At 44.1% G+C, this 21,116-nt stretch overlaps 2 protein-coding genes across 6 annotated transcripts; one reads left to right on the top strand and one right to left on the bottom strand.

Annotated features, from left to right (window-relative positions):
* Window positions 1-9,519: 9,519 nt before the first annotated feature.
* cks1b (CDC28 protein kinase regulatory subunit 1B) lies at window positions 9,520-12,240 on the bottom strand. The gene is made up of 4 exons (XM_067255999.1): window positions 12,106-12,240; window positions 11,674-11,744; window positions 11,385-11,512; window positions 9,520-10,350 (listed from the first exon to the last, which is right to left on the bottom strand). The coding sequence occupies exons 2-4, from the start codon at window positions 11,730-11,732 to the stop codon at window positions 10,301-10,303; spliced, it is 237 nt and encodes a 78-aa protein (XP_067112100.1). The 5' UTR covers window positions 11,733-11,744; window positions 12,106-12,240; the 3' UTR covers window positions 9,520-10,300.
* Window positions 12,241-13,001: 761 nt separating this feature from the next.
* pbxip1a (pre-B-cell leukemia homeobox interacting protein 1a) lies at window positions 13,002-20,545 on the top strand. Of its 5 annotated transcripts, XM_067256107.1 has the most exons (12): window positions 13,002-13,218; window positions 13,919-14,032; window positions 14,266-14,350; window positions 14,472-14,557; window positions 14,745-15,098; window positions 15,153-15,696; window positions 16,178-16,414; window positions 16,851-16,874; window positions 17,665-17,699; window positions 17,784-17,873; window positions 18,015-18,195; window positions 18,423-20,545. In XM_067256107.1, the coding sequence occupies exons 2-12, from the start codon at window positions 13,967-13,969 to the stop codon at window positions 19,463-19,465; spliced, it is 2,745 nt and encodes a 914-aa protein (XP_067112208.1). In that variant the 5' UTR covers window positions 13,002-13,218; window positions 13,919-13,966; the 3' UTR covers window positions 19,466-20,545. The 5 variants fall into 5 exon arrangements, with proteins under 5 accessions (XP_067112208.1, XP_067112204.1, XP_067112206.1 ...); XM_067256103.1 differs by having other exon boundaries at window positions 14,745-15,696; XM_067256105.1 differs by having other exon boundaries at window positions 13,003-13,218; window positions 14,472-14,539; window positions 14,745-15,696.
* Window positions 20,546-21,116: the final 571 nt, after the last annotated feature.

The following is a 21,116-nucleotide window of genomic DNA, read 5'->3' on the forward strand; positions in this document are numbered from 1 at the left end:
GGTTCAAGCCCTGCAGGCGGTGTTGTGCCTCCCAATCCCCCTCCTCCCTTGTGGGCCAGCGGGAGAGTGACAGAGTGGGACAAGGGATGGCAGAAGACACAGAGGTCACAAGGCATGGGGTCATGGAGAGAGCTACCAGGATGGGGGGGAAAAACATGTAGAGGGTGACCAAGGAGAACCGAGGAGGACAGGGAAAGATGTTCCACCATCCTGGCAAGCGAGTGTGTGTTTTCAGACATTCTCCTTCTCGCTCTCTTTTTCGCCCGATACTTTTGGCTCCCTGTCTCTCCTCCTCTCGTCGTCCCTCTGCCTTTCTCGGTCTCTCCGTCATGTTCTCCGGTCTTCTCTTGGCCCCCATCCTGTCTCTGCCTCTCTTCTCCCTCCTTCAATCCCTCCTTCGCTCTATTGCTCCATCGGCTGCGGGCGAGGCTGTCCGTTCCCCTCGCTCGCTCTGTGATGGAGGGACGGCCTGTGGACTGAAAGAGCAGTGAAGCGACGGAGGCCCTCGGTGGAGGGACGGACCGCTGGAGAGCCGGGGGAGGGAACATACTCCTCCTTTACCTCGCTCCTCCACCGCCTGCCTTTCCTGGTGGCAACGTGCTCTTTCACTTCTGCACTCTCCCACAAAGCTCGTCCGTCTATTTCCTCGTCTTCATCTCTCAGACTGCCTTTGTCATGAGCAGCACAGTGTGCCTTCTGTACATTGATATGCTCGTGCTAATTACACGCAAACACTGGTAAAGTATCCCTTTTACGGGTTAAATTCTTTTAAGTTAAGTATTTCACACTGAGGAAGCTTGTCATTGTCTAATTAAACACACAGGAAAAGCTTTGTCTTGTGCTTCTGTTTGCCTCATTCTGCTGGTCTGCAACATGCTTCGTTATCTCTTCAAACTATTTAATGAGCAATTTCTGTGGATTGGACCAATTAGTCTCAGTAATCTAGTCAGTTTAGCCATTGGGCTTCCTCCACTGGGCTTTCACTCCTGGAAACCTGTTAGTGCCTCTCACAGTGGTTTCAGAGAGAGCCCCCACTCAATATCGTAATGGTGCATTACGACAATGGGGCTTCCAGTGAGGCTGTACACACACACCAACACACAAAAACACAAACACACGTACACACACGCCCATCCCCGGAGGTCAGTGAAAAGTCTCACTTAGCCCAGTGTAAAAGCATCTCTGTTGCGAGACCACAAGAAAACCCCTCTCTCCTCAGCACTATCATTTAATTGCAGGTGAGGAGGGCATACGAGAGAACGATGAGGTCGTCCTGGATGTGAAGCTTAGTTCGTCCTAACGGCAGATCATAGTCCAGACTCACACCATTAGGAGAGCTGTGCACATCAGTATTGATCTCCGCTTCTCATTTACATTTAATATGCACCACAATTATGGCTTAATGAAGATTTTGGATCTTTGCCGTCACCCATTGCCTCTGTGTTAGTAGAGTAGGGCCACGACCCTTTCTTTCTCTATCTCATTATCAAGAAGTTCCCAGGCAGCAGGAATAACAGCCATCCGCTGTAATTAGACTCCACCTATAATAAAGACATATTACGTTGTTTTCAGGCACTTCTTGTCTCATTGTTTTGCTTTCAGGTGCTTTCAGGTGCAACATAGAAGGGTCAACCCCCATCGCCTGTCTCCATTTCCACCTCTCTGCGCCTCAGTAAGCTGTGTACATTAACTTGTACCGGAACGGGAACTGGGGCTTCGTCTGTGCCTGTGAGCTTTGAGAGATAGATGTTTTTATTGACAGTACGGTGGACAGTCAGATACCAGACTGTCTAGGCCAATGTTTCTCAGCCTAGAATTTGTAGACTTGGCATCCCTCCTTGGAGTGTGTTGCTGACAGAGGCCCATTTTACAGTGGACAATCTGTTTTTTTAATTTACAGGAAGCAGTCCCACCCCACCCTTCCCTCCCCCCAAGGCAAAAGAACATAATCTTCTAAGTCCTTATGAGATCTTACCTTGCAGGTTCCTTGCAGAACAATCCTTATGTAAAAATCGCTATAGGCTGTGGAGGCTCTTTCCAACTCATTCATATTTAAACAGAAATGCACAGCCGGGTTTCCAACATGGCTGCTTGTTCACCACGCTCTTCTGTTTCCCATTGGGTCATTACTAACAGCTGGAGAGATCTCTGTCTCTGGCATCATGGGCTTACAGTCTATGTCACACGCTGATGTGCATAAATGGGTCTGTTTATCAAACTATACAGCAAAGTAACGACGAGTTAATTGAGATACAGTGCATTTGTTTTGCACTAGAATAGACTCACAGTGAATCGACCGCGCTGCCTTGTTTATGTCACATTTGACTGAACATGATCAATGCAGTCCTGGCACTTTGATTGATCACCAATATGCTGTCACATCTATTGATCGAGACAATGGTTAGAATAATGCTGTTGTCCTAAATGTTGGATAGACTGGAATCTGCTGAGCTGGTGGGATTTTGTTTGGAGTCTGACCTATAGTCCCTGTGGGCAAAGTCTCACACACCCACACACACACACACCTACGCACGCTTTCTCTTGTCTCTCTTCTCATTATCCCCCTGTTCTCATTTTTTGGACTCCCCAGTTCTCCGTTGGGCGTTTGCGAATTCTCTCTCTCCACAGTTCTCTCTCTCTGTATCCACAGTTTTGACTCCATCCATCTCTGTCTGACGGCCGTCTCCAGCCTCTCCTCCCATCCATCTCTCCCATTTTCTCATTCATATCCTCAGAGCTTTCTCTGCACTCTATCGTGTGTCATGGCAACCATCTCTCTCCCTCCTCGCGGCAGTCAAAACACGGCGTGCTAACACACACCCACACGTCCACAAATACACAGGCACGCACACAAGCACATCCGCACGCGCACACATCACACACACACACAGAGAAACTGACATATACACTTGGTGCTGTCCGTCCTCTCCCGCTCTCGACAGAGCAGGGCCAATTAGGGAACATCCCAGTTTCCTCTTTGGCTCCACGAAGACGCTCTCCAGGGTCGCTAATTAAACACAAACCTTCTCCCTCTCCGTCCCTCCCTGCTCTCCGTCATCACCTCTCTCCATCTGTCTCCCCCCTCCTTTCTCCCCCACCAGATTCTCTCCCTCTTACCCCCTACCCCCCCCCCCCCCTCCCCGCCGCACCTCTCCTCTACTCTTCTGCTTGAGTCCATTTGTTAGGGAAGGGGGTGCAGACAAGCAGCTGGTCCTCAGAGTCAATCTGGACAAAGTGCAAGGCTTGTTCCCATCCCGATGGTGTTAACCATGCAGTGTGTGTGTGTGTGTGCCCGCGCGCTCGTGTGTGTGTGTGACCTCACACATGTACACTTTAGGCAAGTGTCCAGTTTTGACAGTCATCTCCTCTTAACAATGTTCCCCCACGCCGCAGCTGAGTCCCCCAAGTCTGTCATCCCGCACCCCGTTAATGGTGTCGCCATAGAAACGCTGTGTTCTCTGCCTCTCTTTGTCTATCCCTCCTTTTCGCTCTCTCCATTGCTCTCTCTGTCTGTACCTCTTTCTCTCTCTCTCTCTCTCTCTCTCTCTCTCTCTCTCTCTCTCTCTCTCTCTCTCTCTCTCTCTCGCTCTCTCTTTCTGTCTTTCTGTCTCTCTCTCTTGCTCTCTCTCTCTCTTTTTCTTTCTACCTCTGTCAGCTCACAGCAGGAAATGTATGCAGACTAAAATAGGAACACTTACCTGACCAAGCAGAGGGTCAGTCACTTTTCATCTGAGGCTGATGGGGCCGTGGAAAAAACATCCCTTAATACCATCACAATAAACATAAAGCATTGAGCTGTCAAGTCAAAACCATGTTTACATTGTTACTGTTATTAATTTAACATAAACATCCACACTAGTAAGTGATAAGAGGGCAAAGTGTTTCTGCTTGTATAAGACAGTTGTTTGAGACGAGAGAGATTGCCTTAGGTCTTACTTGGTCACAAATTGATTGATAAGAGGGTTTGTTTCCATGACGCCAACACGATGGGCCAACTTCAGCTTTATCTTTCAATCCCCTGCCCCCGAAGCAAAACTAATCCTAAGTAAACTCCTCGGATTCTTCCCCCTCTCCCATCCCTCTCCTCCTCCTCTCCCTCTCTTTCTCCTGTTCTGTCGCTCCTGGAGTGGCACTAATCCTCCCCCCTCTCTCTGTTTCATCTCCTCTTTCCTCCCTCTCGTGTTTTTATGATCTGTCGTTACCGGAGCAAAACTAATCTTCCCTCCCTTCCAACGTTGCTCTGTCTCCAGACCCCCTGTTCTCTTTTTCAGTACCCCCCCCATCATCCCTCCCTCTCTTCCCTGGTGGTTTGACACCCTACTGTTCTTCACCTCAGACCTCGACTGTATTTACTTCTGTCTGCATGCCCCGTGGAACTTCTCTCCTGTCTTCTCTGGGAGACATCAGACACACAATCCTTTCAAATGCAACATGGAACAATACTGAATATAGAGTTACTAGCTGTCCACCAAGCCCTGAAAAGAAACACACCTGCTCTGGTCTGTGCATCTGGGGGCGGGGCAGGGACGCAGCATGGAGAAGAGTGCCACCATAAGGGCGGGGTGGAACAGTAGAACACAGTGGGGGACAGATCTCTGTTAAACCTCGGAGGGCCTGTAGGTTCACCCACACACATACACACTAAGACCAAGGTCAGGAAAGTATCTCTGTTAAATGCTGGAATTTCTATAGGTTCAGTCTCAGCTGACATTTTATCCATATTCTGTAGCACCACACACACACACACACACAGACAAATACACACACAGAGACATAATGTACACACACAGATAAGGAGAGAAGAAGATCTCTGTTAGGCGTTGGCGTTTCTATAGGTTCAGTCTCGGCTGACAGTTCATTCATACATCGAGGTACCACACACATAAACGGTAAGTTCCTCGCCTGCACATTCAGCTGTATCTGACAGGCCCTGGTAAAGAACGTAAACGTACAGGGAGCCCTAGCTGTCAGCTCGTTCTTCACCACAGCAGCTGAGTGTATCTGCTCTAGCCACGTAATTGCAGCCTTATCTAAGCCTTTCTCAGGCCCTCAGCCAGTGACAGCATATGAAAAGGCCCCAATTAAGCAATTATCTTTAAAGGTAGAGCCTAATTCAGTCATTTGAGCTCCACAGAAACCCAGAGAAGGAGGCCAGCACTGCTGACAGATAATTGAGAGAGTGTGGGGTATTCAAAAAAGGGCATTAAAAAAAGGCTCTGATAGAAAATACAAATAAATGGAGGGGGCTGTCATTAAGAAATATTGGAGAGGCTCCAGCAGTTTTTAAAGACTCAGTTGTTGTCAGATGTGCACAAGCACACACACATGGAGCAGCAAATACAGACAAAGACAGAAAACACACCCAACAATGAATTCATTTGTGGTGTTATTTTCTCCTTTCTTAAATCCTACTCCTCGACTTTCGTAGTGCCTAACACTGGGTGCAAGTCTCCACTAAGATTTACCAGCAGCTCAACACTGATGACTACTGCTGATGAATGAGCACCCAAAACCATAGACATTCTCTTTTCAGCCTTGCTTTTCTCTACAACAGGAGCCTGGCTAAACATTTTACCTCTCTCTCTTTCTCGCACTGTCTCGCACCCGCTGTGAGAAGCCATTACAGCCATTTTGACTCTCTCTCTAATTGATCCTCCCTCTCCCTTCTCCCCCCTGATGTGTTCTCACTGTAATGGAAATTCCCCTCCCCCATCCCCCTTGAGTTTCCCCATTTCATATATTAAAAAAGACCCTGGTAAATTCACCCACCTTTTATCCCCCTCCCACGTTCAGAATGACCATCCCTCTGTCTCTCTTCTTCGTTCTCCCTCTCGTTGCTAAATTAACGGCTTGTTTGTTCTTCTGGTGAACACAGTAAATGTTCAGGGGCAATTGTCAAGCCATTTGCCAGCTACATTTTGTTTTATGATTAATTTGTTTGTTTCATTGTTTGTGCGGCTCTCCAATGTACTTTAATAATTATCTGCTCTTAGGCGTTCAGAATCGGTTGTAAAATGCAGTTACGGTGCATTGTTACTTGCACTAGATGGTAGATTAAAACAGTTTTGTAGCCTACACAGGCGCCTTTTGCATACACACAATGGCTTATTTAAGCGCTTGGGGTAAATATCTCATACATCAAGAGGTCAATTACGCAGACCATAACGAATAGCCTATTGAAAGACAGATTTGGAGTGCCAAAGTAATTCATTTCATTTGAACAGAACAGGTCGTGTAGCCTTTTCCTATTGATTAATGTCATTTCGGAAGTGTGTTGCTGTCAGGAGAATAGAATGGAGAGGATACTTAAGGCTCCACACAGAGATCAATAGAGCAGTCTCCAGGTCCAGTCTGGGCTCAAATCAAGGCCATGGAAGTCCACCGAGTTCCCTTCCAGTAGAATCAATAATCTACCGACTCCATTAGACACCTATTCATCAACAAGTGCCGTTTAATATTCTCCTTTCTGTGAGCGTACAGAGTTCGCCATGATGAGAACCCCAGTTCTTTTGAAAGAGCCGTCCGAGGTGGCAAGAAGAAAGGAAGTAAAAAAGTTTCTCCTAAAGGATAAGTCAGACATCAACCAAAGGAGCACGTCAATTCTAAAAATGGATTTGTCAGCCTATTCATGTTCCACACTGGTTTCAAATATATTCATTGACACATCTACTTCCACAGGTAAGACTTACCTTACTGGAGTCGTATTAATCAAACTTTTTGACTTAGCCTAAAACCTGGCTTGGCGGGGCATTTAGTTTGTCTTTCCCAACTCAGAATGAGCCAGACACCTGGAAGGTGTGTACCTCCACAATGTTAAAGCTGCGCTAAGTAATATTATGAAAAGGAATTCAAATATGAGAAACAGTGCCACAAATCCTTGTTTAAACTTCCATGCTCTCCTCCCGCTCGAGTTTGATTGACAGTGTTTTCACAATATAAGTTAAGGAGGAAAACCTGGCTTGCCGAAGACCATTGGCTGAAACTGGAATCCAGAAAGGAACATAACTGGAAGGAAAGTAACGGGCCAGTCTAAAAATGTAAATTGACATTCCACTAGCACTGAGCTATCTGTGTTGCTAAACAACCCTCAGAGGGCCTCATTAGCTTACACTTGTTTATTGGCGGACACAACTTTTCTTTTAGACTGAAACAATCTCACCCTCAGTATTGTACCTTTAAACGCCACAGGGACTGGACGCTTGGCCCCGACTGTACATATTGACAGCCTCTACTGATTCTCTGGCTTATCAGACACAATCTGTGGGGGCATGTTCCAAAAGGCCGCCAGCTCACAAAACAACTCTCCCTCCAGGAGCATGGATGTACCAGCAGAAACCTGCCCTAAGATCAACACAGCTAACCTGCAGGACTCCTAGTCCTCCATCTCATGCTGCCTGGAGATCGTAATGTCTCTCTCCAACCAGATCGATAGTCTGTACTCAGCCTTTATACAAAAAAGAGTGATGCAGAGAGGTGAATGAGTCGGTGGTAATGCAGGGATGGTATACAGTACAGTTTATCAGTAAACAAAATGATGGGGGTAACACACTATCGTTTTTGGATTGACACTGAACAGACTATCACAGAAAAAGTCTGATATTATTTAGGGCATTCATGCTTTATTAGGATAGAGACAGTATAGAGCAACAGGCAATGAATGGGAGAGAGGGGATGACATGCAGGAAATGGCCCAGGATAGGTTCTAACAACTGAAGAAGATACCTCCATCGGAAGATACAGGCAGACCTCTATTGTTTTAAGAGACTAAATAATGGATTTTTATCTAATATTTATAGGAGCATTCTTTCAACTGAGACGGTGCCAAATAATATTAAACCTTCAAATCAAGTTTGTATTTACTTCAATATATTTTTCATTAATATTAATATTGTAACTGCATCATTGGGCAAAAGATTTCTTATGAGATTTTTTAAAAGGTTGGCAAACAAATAAAAAAGGATCCCTCGATCTGTCTTCACTTGCATATAAAACATGTCAATCACTGCAACGTTTCTGTATGAACTTCATCAATTTTTTCTGCTTCACACATTTCAACAAGATAACTGTAGAAGCAGGTGAGGGGTTAATACAAAAGAAAAATAAACTACTCTTACTGTCAACCATTTCTTTTTGAGTGCAAAATTTTCCTTTCCCACCCACACTTTTATTCCCCATTCCCGTCCTTTAGACGACTCCCCACTGCGCAAGCGACACCCAGACACAAATACCCACCCTTCTACAGCACCCCCCATCTTTCTGTCTGACCTTCTTTCTCTCTCAGCCCCCCCTCCCTCCCCCCACCCGCCCGCTTTTTTTCTGTCTGTCTGTCTCTCTCTTTTGCATTTCTTCACTCCCCTCACACGTCTTCCTGTTCCTCTAATCCTCTCTTCTTCCTGACTTTCTCTGCTGGGTTAGCTTTGTCTCTCTGTGTCCCACCTTGCATTCTAATTTGTTAAAGATTTAGTCTTTCTCATCCTATCTTTGGCAGTGGATTTCTTAGACACAAATGTGTCTCTCTTAAACCTTTCCCTTACATTTTGATTGGATCCACCTATCATGTGAAAGAGTATTTATTATTAAATGTGCAGTGGAATAAATAAAAGTATTAGAGTATCATAAACCTGTGCAGTTTTCATATAGCAGGTTTTTAATCTTCTATATCAGTTCCTTCTCACAAAGTCCGGTGGACACATTGTTGTGATAAGTAATTCTGTTTGCCTGCAACGGTATATAGTTACCAGTTTTGGTATCACTTTTGTAGGCTAACCGATCCAGTATGATTCATAGATACCTCTGTGTGGAAGAAAACCATTTTTCTACACAGAGAGGCCAACTGCTCATTCTCACAATCACATCTCTCAATCTCACCAGGGGCCCAAAATAGCTGACCATTGGGCCCGGGTGATTGCTACTTCCAAAACATTTTCCAAGGCAATTGTGGGAAATGTACTTCTGATACCTAAAACATTTTTTCCTTCCATTACCACATATCACCTAAAAGTGCTGTATCTTTACTAAAATACAACTAAGGGCTTCCCTCACTGCCACAACCAAGTTAACTGTCAATACCAGAATGTAAACTGGCTATACTGTAGTAACTGCTACACGGTTGGTTGTGAGAGACCTTTTGTTCACGTAATAACGTAACGGTCTGATTTCAGTCTAAAACATATGCACCTTCCATGTAAAATCTTGAATAGCTGCAAGAGTCAGCTAACACAGCATCAACATTATCACTGTTGAGCTGGATGTGAAAAAGCCAAAGAGCTGAGATCTAGCTAGACAAACACCTCCAGCCTAACTTACATTTGCCAATGGATAAATCATGATCTCGTCCTTATCGTGAGAGCGACATTTGACCTGCATCGTATTCTCCTGCTTTATACTGCCCTCCTCAGCTCAAAGAAGGAAAATGCAGAACACAATCCTAAATTATTATTTAGCATGTACACAAGTGTACACGTACATTACCCTGGCACAACAGGCATGACTGTATATTATGAGTTAAAAAGACTGTCCAAAAGTTACAAGTTTAATTTCAAACTGGGTAATTAAAAAATAAAAATAAAAAGACGTATAAATACTGAGCAGCTGATTATTACAATCATGAAAGACAGTAAACAAAGATAATGGGCCCTATTTTGACAGTAAGCCTATACTTCATATTTGCAGTGGAATGTATTCAATAAAATCTTTTTGCAGCAATGCTGTCTTTATTGTACACTGTATGTAGATAATGTGTTTGCAAAAGGTTAGATACTGCTTAATTCTAACTCCAGTACTTAACTAATTGGAATCAATCATCATGAAAGTAGCCTATGTAAAAATTCATACAACCAGTCGTAAAAACAAACAAATAATCAAATTGTCACACGTGTGTACAATTTCTCAATTTTAACAACTGGTTTCAAATACTAAGCATGGCATTTTAGATATCTTACAATAGCTTCAGTGGGATTTTGAATCATTCAAAAATGTTGACACAAATTTGACATTTCCATTTTCTTCCAATACACTGGTAACATTATCACATTGATTAAAAAAAAGAAAAAAAGAAAGAAAAAACAGCTGGAAAGTTAAAACCATTCAGCAACAGGAAAATACTCCAAAGAAGCCTTTTGGAACTGAAGGCGAATGTTTTTGCAGTGAGGACAGAGCTATGGAGAGCCCTAGACTGGGCATATGATGCTGTACAGACGCATGAAGATAAAGTCTTTTGTTCATCCGGCTGTGTTATGTTGGTTCATACTCCCCTGCACTCTCTTCTGGTCTGTGGGTTAGTGGATCTCTCTGCTGACAGTTAGTGGGAGGCTGTGGGTAGTGGTCGACGGAAGAGCAGGATGTGGGGCTCTGGAAGGGAAATGATAATGACAATGTATTCATTTAACAGTCGCTTTAATCCAAAGTGATGCACAGTACAGGTTTGAAACTGTACAGTTTTCAATTGACAGTCTACTGCTGTCAACTGAGCTAACCATTAAGCTCTACCATCCCTCGAAAAACAGTATAAAATGAGTAAACCTAAGATAACAATGGGAACAGCAGGGTAATGTGTACAGTGGCCCCAGGAGGTTAGCTGAGGTAAATGACAGCATGACATGAGCTAAGGTAATGACTCTAAACAACCGTTATAGCCTTTCACAAATATGGGAAGACCATGTCTGGCTCCAAGAAAATCAGTGCACACAGACCATATGGTGACCAGTAAGCTGCACTAATAAAAGTGTAATTAGATACATATAGTATCCATTCTCCTGATGTCTACCTGCTGGCTAAATTCTCAATCAAGCCCTAGCACCTGTTACCTACCCATGGGGCTTGTATTTCCATCTGAGATATACCCATGAAGTCCAATGCATTTGCAAGTCTTCCTCAAGACCTAGGTATGTAGCAAAACAGTAAATAATATAATAATACTGCCATAGCCTAGTTGCTTCCTAGCCCACTGCCTTTAGTTCTGTTGAGTGATATGGTGATATTAAAACAAAAAAAAATGTCCTCCCAAATAAATCCTGCCTCTATCTTGTCAACTGTTGATGCCACAAAAGGTGAAAATAACTCTTAGAAGTGGCTCAGTCAGTCTAAATGTGTTTCGCAATCCGTCAGCTAGGCAGCATTTCAGATACCACTGTATTGCATTTATATTTTGCACTTACCAGGCATGGCAAGGACGACTGGTTAACACGTCATATTTGCACTACACTTAACGTAATATTCGTATTTATAAGTCCTTGTATGATATATATTTTGCATTGTGCCTTTCAATGTGACTGTACCAATACATTTTCCTTCTAAGGCACAATAAAGTACTTCATTACTCTACATCTGCCTATAAGCAAGCCAGCCAGTCAGTCAACAGAATCAATCTTTTGGTTTAACTGTACCTGGTTGGTGGATCATATAGTGAATCCAGCCCTGACTTTGCTGGACACCCAAATTCCTCCACTCAGTCTCTGACATCAGATGGGTCTTGGGCACGCGCTTGGCAATGTCCTTGGGCAGCATCACATGCCTACAATGAAGACATACATTAGAGGCAGAATGGCACTAAAGCACTTGCATGCTTGACCATGAAGCTGTGCATCATGGAGCAGGCAAGGCTATAATAAATGAGAAGCTTTCTGAGCCACGTTAATATTGATGATAATGTACAGTGAAAAGCTGGACTCTCACCTGTACTCAAACTTCTCGTCGTCATACTTGTCAGAGTAATAAATCTGCTTTTGAGACATGGTAGGTATCTCCTAAAAACATGAAAACGAGAGTATAAGGAAGCAGTCCACACAGACAGTTCTTTAGCCAGTTGGCTAGCAAATTTCATTATGTTTTAGCTACGACCTACAATGGTAGCCGAAAGTTTTTGCCGTGTGTATGACAACTGGTTAGCTAGCTAGGTGTAACCATTTAAATGGAAGTCATTAACAATCGATGTTGTTGTTATGGGATGTTACACGTCAACTGGGCGTTAGCCAACTAACTTGATTTGAGAGATGGGGAGCTAGCTAACTAGCTCTAACTAGCTGGCCTGGTGTCCGGACACAAAATCAAATAGATATTGTTAGCTAGCTAGATAGGAAGACAGCATGCAGAACAATCTTAGCTCACCTTTAACTAGTTGTTCGTGTCTACTGAATCTCTGTTGTAAATCCAGAAATAAACACTTTTCTGAATGTTATTCCAGTGGTTGGACTGCTTTGTGCTGGATGTCTTATCCCCTTCCACCGTTCACTGCTAGGTTTCCCTCTCTAATGTGCCCCTGATCCCGCCTTGATCATTCAAACACTCTTCACTGCTTCCTATTGGACAATGATTGTCATGTGGCTCCGATCAGGCTTCTCATTCGTCACAGGCAAAGATTACAATTGGTTACTGTATTCGTTACACTTCACAGATTAGACACGTTTTTTGTGGATGACACACATTCATCTGATATCATGTAACTAGTGACCATACATTTTATGTTGATAAAATAATTTCCAAATGAACAGAATCATGTGCTTTTTAGATTTAATTAGTAAACGGCGGATTCTGGGGACATTACAGGAAGTTCTCAGTTACAAGACATATGAACACTGTGAATGGTCTATGAAGAATATAGCTACATGATAATGTAGCTACTTATTTGGGTGAAGGAATATTCAGCCACTTGATGTTTCACGTTAAATCCAACCCAAACAAATAAGTTAGAATCGAATCTGACGAAACAGAGTGCAAGAGTGATGAAACAAAAGGGCAATCTCTTCCAACAGTCAGGAGCTGGAGTGAAGGGACAGTCCGTTGGTAAGTCCCTTACTAATGTCCAGACAAATATAGCAGTGCATACGTGTCAATGGACGGCTGGTTGAGAATTCCTCTCCCTTCGTTATATATATGTACATGCATGCATGTATCTTGAGTGTAAGGTTCCTACAAGTCAAGGAAAAGAAGGGACTGCTCTAAATCCATCACCTGTCACTTTCACCTGCGAACATCAATCAAGCTGCGTGTCAATCGCTTTCGTGGCAGTTGTCTTCACTGTGATTGGCTTTCTATCGCTTTAGGGCGTAAACGTATACAATTTTGTTGGAATCCTATTGGAAAACACGGAGCTTCGCTGTAGTGACGCAGTTGGAATTCCCAAACTTCGTAAATTCACGAGGAACATTGCGCATCTCGACAACGCCGCCAAGGACTATCCAAAACGAAGAGTAAAACTGTAGCATTGAATAAACCAAAAAGGTAAGTATTTGCGCTTTAATTAGAATGGCACGCGGCCTTAAACGTTTGATTGGGGGCTGGCCTGTGAATGCGGAAAGAGAACGTGGGATTCAGACAGCACAACATCATGCTTACTAGGTGTGTGGGAATTATTTGAATCGATTCAGCATTCAAGAAACGATTTACTAAGTAAGCTACCAGAGTCCTTTGAAGATAAAAATAAGTGAGCTCTCACAGAAAATCGTGCTTGCTATTCTAGCCTGGCTACTCTCCTTGGTCTGACTATTTTTGGTCATATTGGTTACAGTATGCATGTTCGGAAATAAATATTAGCTATGGACATTAAAGACAGAAAGAGAAGCGTGTGCCCAAACATTATGACAATATTTTCGCTATGCATTATGACCACTGTTATGTTATAGGCTAACAGGCTTTGCTCTTTAGAATCAATAGACTACACTGTCCATATTTCTATTGATTGTCTATCTATCTTATTACATATCTGGGGGATTACTCTCTTTATCTGAGTCATTTATTTGATTTATTCTGCAAAAATCCTGTATTATGATCATCCACAATTCCAGTGTTCATCTGTGTTCTCTGGTTGACTGATTGAGTTTTAGGCATGTACTGTATATGCTGTACTACAAAGCTCAAAGTCCCTTTTCAGCATATTACAGGCCTACAGCACTTCCAATGATAATTTTGTTGTTGTCAGCAGGACAAGAGATTAAATATCTCTGTTGCTGTGCCTGGCCACCAGGGGGCAATGTCGGACAGCAGCAGCACAGGCAGTAGCGGCTCCTCCAACAGCTGGACCATCATCAACCCGGAGGTAAGTCATTCTGAGCCCCATACAAACTGAAATCACAAAACTGAAAACACAGTGTAGTTCAGGTCAACACACCAGGTCTCTAACCATATAAATGATTTCAACATGTAGTATTGTGAAATGTGATGATAGGTATTTCAGTATGTTTCAAAATATTTGACAAGGGCATTCTGGAGACCTGTGCATCCCTCTGCTGTATGTTACATTTCAGTCTACAACTCATATTTCTCTTTCAGGATGCTGCAGTGGAGTGTGTTGGCCTTGTGGACGATGGACCAGAGAGTTTGGGGGATGTCCCTAGTCTCTACGAGGAAGTGACAGGTATCTCTTTCTCTAAACATTTGTCAACGGGATTAACATGATCCTTTTGAATATAGCGTCATAAAGTCACGGTTGATTCTAATTCTGTGTGTTGAGTTGAAGATGGTTGTTGTTGCTCCAGGGCACACACTGGAGGTCAGGCCGGGTGAGGGTTCAGTAGAGACGGTTCTGTCGGAGGAAGGCCAACAGGTCAGTCTGTATCCTATCGTGAGTCCCCTTTAGAACACATTGTTTTCCCATGGATTCATTCTTGATGTTCATCTTAGAAATGTGTCCAAATGTATAATATTCAACCTCAAACATGATTCAAAAGTACAATCTTTAGTTTTCGTTGAGTCTTTATTAGTAATGACTACTAACTTTATAAATGCCTTGACTGCCTTTTTACCTCCAGGTTTGCCAGGAAACAACTCCAGATGTTGGCGAGGGCTCCTCTAACCCCACCTTGCTCAGCCCCTCCCCCAGCCGTTATATCCCCCTAGAATCTGACCTGGTGCTTAGCCCCTCCCCCAGCAGTTATATCCCCCTAGAATCTGACCTGGTGCTTAGCCCCTCCCCCAGCAGTTATATCCCCCTAGAATCTGACCCAGAGAGCCAACCCCCGGTCATCCACGACATCGTCACCAGCTCCCCCTCTGACAACAATGACCAGCTTTCGGCCACCCCCTTTGTAACCCATATTGACCTGCTTGAACCCTTCGACATTGCCTACGCGGAGCCTGAGGGCGAGGCCGAGGCGGAGCCTGAGGTTGAGGGGGAGCCCGAGGTTGAGGAGGAGCCTGAGACCGAGGCGGAGCCTGAGGTTGAGGGGGAGCCCGAGGTTGAGGAGGAGCCTGAGACCGAGGGCGAGGCGGAGGCCGAGGCGGAGGCTAAGCCCGAGGTTGAGGCCAAGCCCGAGGTTGAGGCAGAGGTTGAGGTTGAGGCCGAGGTTGAGGTCAAGGCCGAGGTGATCTGGGCCCATGAGTCTCCACCTCCAGAGGGTGCCGTACCCAAGGACCCCGATCTAGACACCACTGCAGACGTAGCCCCTGCCACTGAGAGTCAAGCTTTTGAAATCCGTGCCCCATCCCTGCCCGAAGAAAGCCTCCCTGTGGAGATTGTCACCCCATTGGATGTTCACACAGATAGAATCCCCGCCCTCGAGAGCGAGGAATCTGCTAGCCCCATCCCCGAGAGCAAAGAGTTTGTAAGCCCCACCCTCGAAAGCGTGGAGTGTGTAAGCCCCGCCCCCGACAGTCCTCTCCCAATGACCATTGGTTCAACCAAGGCAGCTGAGGCAGCCGAAGCACCAGCAGTGGAGGAGACAACACTTCCTGAGGAAATAGAGGAAGTTGGACAGGTTGAAGGTATGGGTTAGTACGGTGTAGTATGTACTGTGAATAAGAGGTTAAGAGAGATGGAAATACTTCCTTTTTAGAGAGAAATTACATCAAAAGCTTTCATACATAAGGTAGCTAATTTAGTCGTTCTTCCTTGGTAACAGTCAACACCTTGCACAACATGTTGCTCAGGAAGGTCTGTGTTTGAGATCTAGTGTGAGGTTTTAAGTGAGATCCTCCTGTAGAGGAGCAGTTGTTGAAAGTGTCTCCTACCTTTTTGCTCAAAGCTGCTATGCAAGAAGTGGTGCATTAAAATAAGTGTATCGTCTTGGTACAGCATAGCCTATTCATAATTGTTTTGTGTTTCAGTAGATTTAAAGTTATGTGGTGTGATTAATCAAGCTTGGGTGTCAGCCATGTTGCTAGTCACTTATACTCTATATTGTATTTGTAATACACATATACTTCAGGTGCATCATATTGCTCATATTGCCTGTTTCTCCTCCAGAGCCACCGAGGAGCTTTGACATAGGACGAGGTGACACTAGCGCTGAGGGGGATGGCCTGAGGAGGAGGACCATGCCGTCCTTCGAGGCGCCGAGGCGAACATCCGAGGAAGAAGACGAGGAAGAGGATGTGGAGTTCAAACTGCCGGAGAAGGAGGAGGAGAAGCGTGGGTTCTCCCTGAACAAGCTGATCGTGGCAGCAGTAGTCCTGCTATGCCTAGGATCCCTCTTCCTGTCAGGTTAGCCTATCACTCAGCACCCACTATCAGCGTTTACCATACTTTCTATTCTGACTATTATGCTTTGTATCCTTTTTTTGTTGTTTAAGTGTCATTATTTTAAGAGTATATGACTGTGAGGGAAAACATTAAAATACTTGTGTGCAACACTTTCAATTAATTATCATAATCAAAGGCACCACTCCAAAAATATGTATTGATAAATACATATTTCTTTATTATATTGTAGAAATATGACAAACTATGATTAATGCGCTTGACTGGAAACGTCAGCATCAATATCATACTTTTTTGACAGCTTCAAAACCTCAGTTGAAAAACTGCGTATTACAATGTTGTATACATTTGAAGCCATCTCTATTTGACCTCCAGTGAAGGTGCCGAGTAAATGTAGACACCTGTTGATGTGCTTGACTGAGCTATGTTGTGCCCGCAGGTGTCATCACCAATCTGGATAATGGTGGGTCCAAAGACTGAGATAAGATGGCAGTTGTAGCTTTTGCACTGGCCAGCTAATTCTCATGCACTCGCCCCCAAGCGCTAATCTTGTCTCAACTATCATGCACTACTGACTGCTTACACTATGGCAGCTTGCCCATATGCTTAACACTTACAGACATACTGTACAGTGTCTATGATGGCATATAACTGGCGTATTGCAGCCTAGTGCTGGTCAGAAGAGTGGGTGGTGCTTAGGATGTTCCCAGCACTCATCAAGATTTCTGCTGCCAGGGATTAGCAAGTTCAGCAAAAATACATCATTTTAATATGTGTCTTGGCACTTTTGTTTTGAGCTTGGCCTTGGCCAACTACTGGATTCTGTCATCCTCCCCTGCTCGTACAGCAACTGATTTTTTATTAGTTGTATATTAAAATGGAAATTATATGCTTCAGACCAACAGGAATTTCTTAATGAGCATGGTTTGAGAAACACTGCTTTATGAAACCTTTGCATAATGCATAATGCACCCCCCCCCCTTCCAACACCACCACCAATTCAAAGATTATAATAATTATTCAATTGAAAGGGTGTGCACCTGGTTGTTTCCTGTCTACTGGTTGTTAAAGAATCTGCCCAACCTGTCAACTACTGCTGTATGTGCTTTATTGGCAATACATTATTTATACAGACAACATACATTCGTCTGTTGTAATATAGCAGTGATGTAAGCAGGCTATTTGTGCATTGTGTCATCTAGTGTTGTAGAAACACAGGTTTTAGAATAGGACATTGTTCTTTTTGCCTACAGATGACGTTGACTCTGAGATGAGCGATGGGGACCAGGTTGGTAAAGCATACACTTATTGGCCCAGTGTAATAACTAGAGGGATACATTGTTGATTGTCTGGTGTGATGTATGCTGGATAGGACTGGGTAAACCCTCAGGAAATGAAGGAGGTTTTGGACAAACTGGCACAAGAAAACCATCAAATCACCCAATTAGACGCCCAGCTACAGGTCAGCCCTTAAACAACATTCAAACTGTTTGGAATTGTATGAAATCTTCAGACTCGTCAGTTTGTTAGGTAGGCAGTAACATTATGTACTGTCTCTGCTGGCTGTAGAATAAATCAACTTAATTGGTCCCTTCTGTCCCAGACCCAGAAAGAAGAACTCGACTCAGCACTAAAGTTAGCATCAGCAAAGGCAGAGGAAGAAGGGAAAGGAGCTTTGGAAAAAGAAAATGGCAACATGAGAGAGGAGCTGTCGTCCCTGCCTGACCTGAAGGTGGAGCTGGAGACCCTAAGATCCAGAGTAAGAGAGCTTTCCCAGCTCACAGGTAGGCTTTGTAGTCTTCTCCGTCAAACAGATCATTCATAATTCCGCAGGGCCATTCTTTATTCTAGGTGAAAGTATAGTAGAATAGAATTTTGAATGATGAAACTCACCATTCGTGTAATTGTAGCCTTAAGGCTCAGGCTGTTTTTCGTAGTGGTTGTGATGTAATCCTCTAATGTGATAGCTGTTGCTTAGCTGTACTGTATGTTCTCCCATGTCTCCCCTCAGCCAACCATGACACCCCCACTCCACCACCTAGCTCCTCCCCACCTCCTGCTGGCCAGCCAGGGAAGAGCAGCCAGAGCACAGCCGGACCTGACGGGGAGAAGGACCTCGGGAAGGGGGGCCGCATAAAGGAAGAGCTACAGAGACAGAGGGTCCTCTTAGAGGAAAGCAGGAAAAGACTCGAGGGGATGAAGAAAGATGGAGGGCCCAGGAAAGGCGTGAGGGAGAGCCTATCAGAGATCCAGAAGAGGCTGACTGAGCAGGTGGAGAAGCTCGGCAAGAGGAGGCCATGGGAGGGTGGGTCCAAGTGGGACGCAAAGAAAGGCAAAGATAACGGGAAGGACCACTGGAAAAAAGAGGAGAAGAAGGAGTGGAGGGGAGAGAAGGAGTGGAAGCACAGCAAAGACAAGCACGAAGGCGGGTCGAAGTCACACAAGCAGAGCTCCCACAAGGAAGCCTGGCGGAAGTACCAAGATGAGTGGGACAGTAAGAAGGATGAGCGCAGGCTGGATAGGGAGAAGAGGAAGAGGGAGGGACACTGGCATGTCCAGTCTGCTAAGAACTCCAACCACCACCACCATCAGCATCAGAACCCCCAACAGAACCAGCCTCCCCAACACCAGCCCCATCAGTCTCACCAGTTCGACCACACCACCTTCTGGAAGCACCAGGAGGAGAAACTCATCCGCAACATGGACATCAGGGCAGGATGTAATGGCATCAAGGACTGTGCTGCTAAGGAGGGGCTGAATCCAGTGGACCAGTCCCAGTTCCAGGCCCTTCTCGAGGGCTACCTGAGCAAGCTGGAGGGGGTCACGCCAGAGAGCAAGAAGGAGATCCGCAAGCTGACCGCTCAGTTTTTCAAGGGCGGTGTGTTCACACACGACAGGGTGCGATTCAGCGACTTTGCAGAGGACGTGGCAGACATTTTGGAAGACTTGGCAGACATCCTGGAAGACGAAGGGCAGGGGGAGGATGACGTGCTGGAGGAGGCGATGGAGGAGTTTCCTGTTGAGGCTTTGTGGAGGTTTGCTGTTCCAGCCTAGAAACCAAAACAACAGAAATAACTGGAAAGAAAATGAACACCAAGATACAATGGTATAACATAGTTGTTTACAGCAAGGTGTTGCCAATTCTGTGGTCTATCTTGGAAAATGCTTCTGGTCCCAGGAGTGATCCGTTGCCTCATAAACACTCCCCCCTGAGTCTGTAATTACAAGCTGTTCATGTGTGTTGGATTTTAGTTGTTTACCTACCTCTGTCAGTTCAAGGACACTGTCCTCAGTCACATCAGCTGTGTGTTCGAATGCGTGTGTGATTGTGAAACAAATTCTCCCTTTACCTTTAGTATTTAACACTCAGAATGTAGCCGTTTATGATAATGGTCAGATGTACTTCCTTGTGAACTCCGTGCCCAACACTCAGATCCGAAGCTGCCGTAGTGTTGTCAAGGTTACCGTCAGATCTAGTAGGACTGGTTCAACTGTCGGCTCTGTGTGTAACTGTCAGTGTTTATTAACAGCACAGGGATCATTCTGGAACATGCAAATGAAAGAAGATTTCTGCCAGGAGAGAACTAGGTTCTTTGGTTTCTCTTTGACATGGTTCTTTCACTCACACATAGAATGCTGTTATAATGCAGGATTAACCTATTCTGATGTATGGTGCAAGCCCAGCACACATTAATAAAGAATAGCAGCACGTGAAGATTTTATTTCTACATTATTATTTGTCACACTGTGCATTTCTGAGTACGGTAATGTAACGTAAATGGCTCTCTGCATTGTAATGGAAATCTTGAGTCTTACAACCCAATGTTGTTTCTATTGAATTGGGTAAAAAGTGCAATCTATTGGTTTTTAGAAGATGTTTAAAAAGGACGTTCAACCTGTACATTTCAGATAGACCCTTTGATGTTTTTTTGTTAATTCATTTATCACTGTAACACTTTTTGAGATTTGAGTTTACCATGCTGATGTTTTGATCAGATATGTAGGATAGTTGTTTGAATTTTGTATTTAATGAAGGATAGCCCTGGTCCTCCTTAAATACATTTTAATAGGTATTTCTTTTAGTCCACCGTTGCAGTATTTTTGATCATTATATGAAAAGCAAGCCAAGTGGCTGAGGTTAAAAAAAATGGTATGCTGTTTCTTAGAAACCTTTTATTTCAGTGAGCTACTGCTTTTGTGCCTTTTATTTATAATTAAATAACAATGACAGTTTGAAATAAATAAAAAATCTCCAATTGTTTTTTGGAGCCATTATCCTGCTGATTTGGAAGAGAGACAAAGTATCTAACAATGTATAGAAGGATGTACAATAACTTGATGCTATGCTTTAATTGACATTCATAGATTCAGGCTTTTCTTTTTTCTATGATCTTGTAGCGTGAGAAAGCCCTTAAGGGCATCACATAGCACACATACCAAGTTTGAATGTCATTGAATGCAAGTTCTGCCATGATCAGCAGTTATTTTGCGTTGAGTTTGATAAAACATTTTAAACAATAAACTGTTTGAATGTTGTCTTTTGGCTCAATCCATATTTTTCCTGTGTATTTACATAGGGAAACAAATGTATGTAGCCTTTCAACACTAATCTTCTACAATCCAGATGATCTGGATCCATCCAAGTGCTTTCTGATAGCAAGTTACGTGACTCCTTCAAAGAATGAACGTGCAAGAATGTGTGTAA

This window comes from Osmerus mordax, chromosome 18 (genome assembly GCF_038355195.1).
Source record: "Osmerus mordax isolate fOsmMor3 chromosome 18, fOsmMor3.pri, whole genome shotgun sequence".
NCBI lineage: Eukaryota > Metazoa > Chordata > Actinopteri > Osmeriformes > Osmeridae > Osmerus > Osmerus mordax.

Coding starts and splice junctions, on each gene's coding strand:
- cks1b (XM_067255999.1), bottom strand. CDS start 11,732: ATGTCTCAAAAGCAGATTTATTACTCTGACAAGTATGACGACGAGAAG. Junction 11,513..11,673: donor GACGAGAAGTTTGAGTACAG/GTGAGAGTCCAG, acceptor TCTTCATTGTAG/GCATGTGATGCTGCCCAAGG. Junction 10,351..11,384: donor CTATATGATCCACCAACCAG/GTACAGTTAAAC, acceptor TTTCCCTTCCAG/AGCCCCACATCCTGCTCTTC.
- pbxip1a (XM_067256103.1), top strand. CDS start 13,967: ATGTCGGACAGCAGCAGCACAGGCAGTAGCGGCTCCTCCAACAGCTGG. Junction 14,033..14,265: donor GGACCATCATCAACCCGGAG/GTAAGTCATTCT, acceptor TTTCTCTTTCAG/GATGCTGCAGTGGAGTGTGT. Junction 14,351..14,471: donor TCTCTACGAGGAAGTGACAG/GTATCTCTTTCT, acceptor TTGTTGCTCCAG/GGCACACACTGGAGGTCAGG.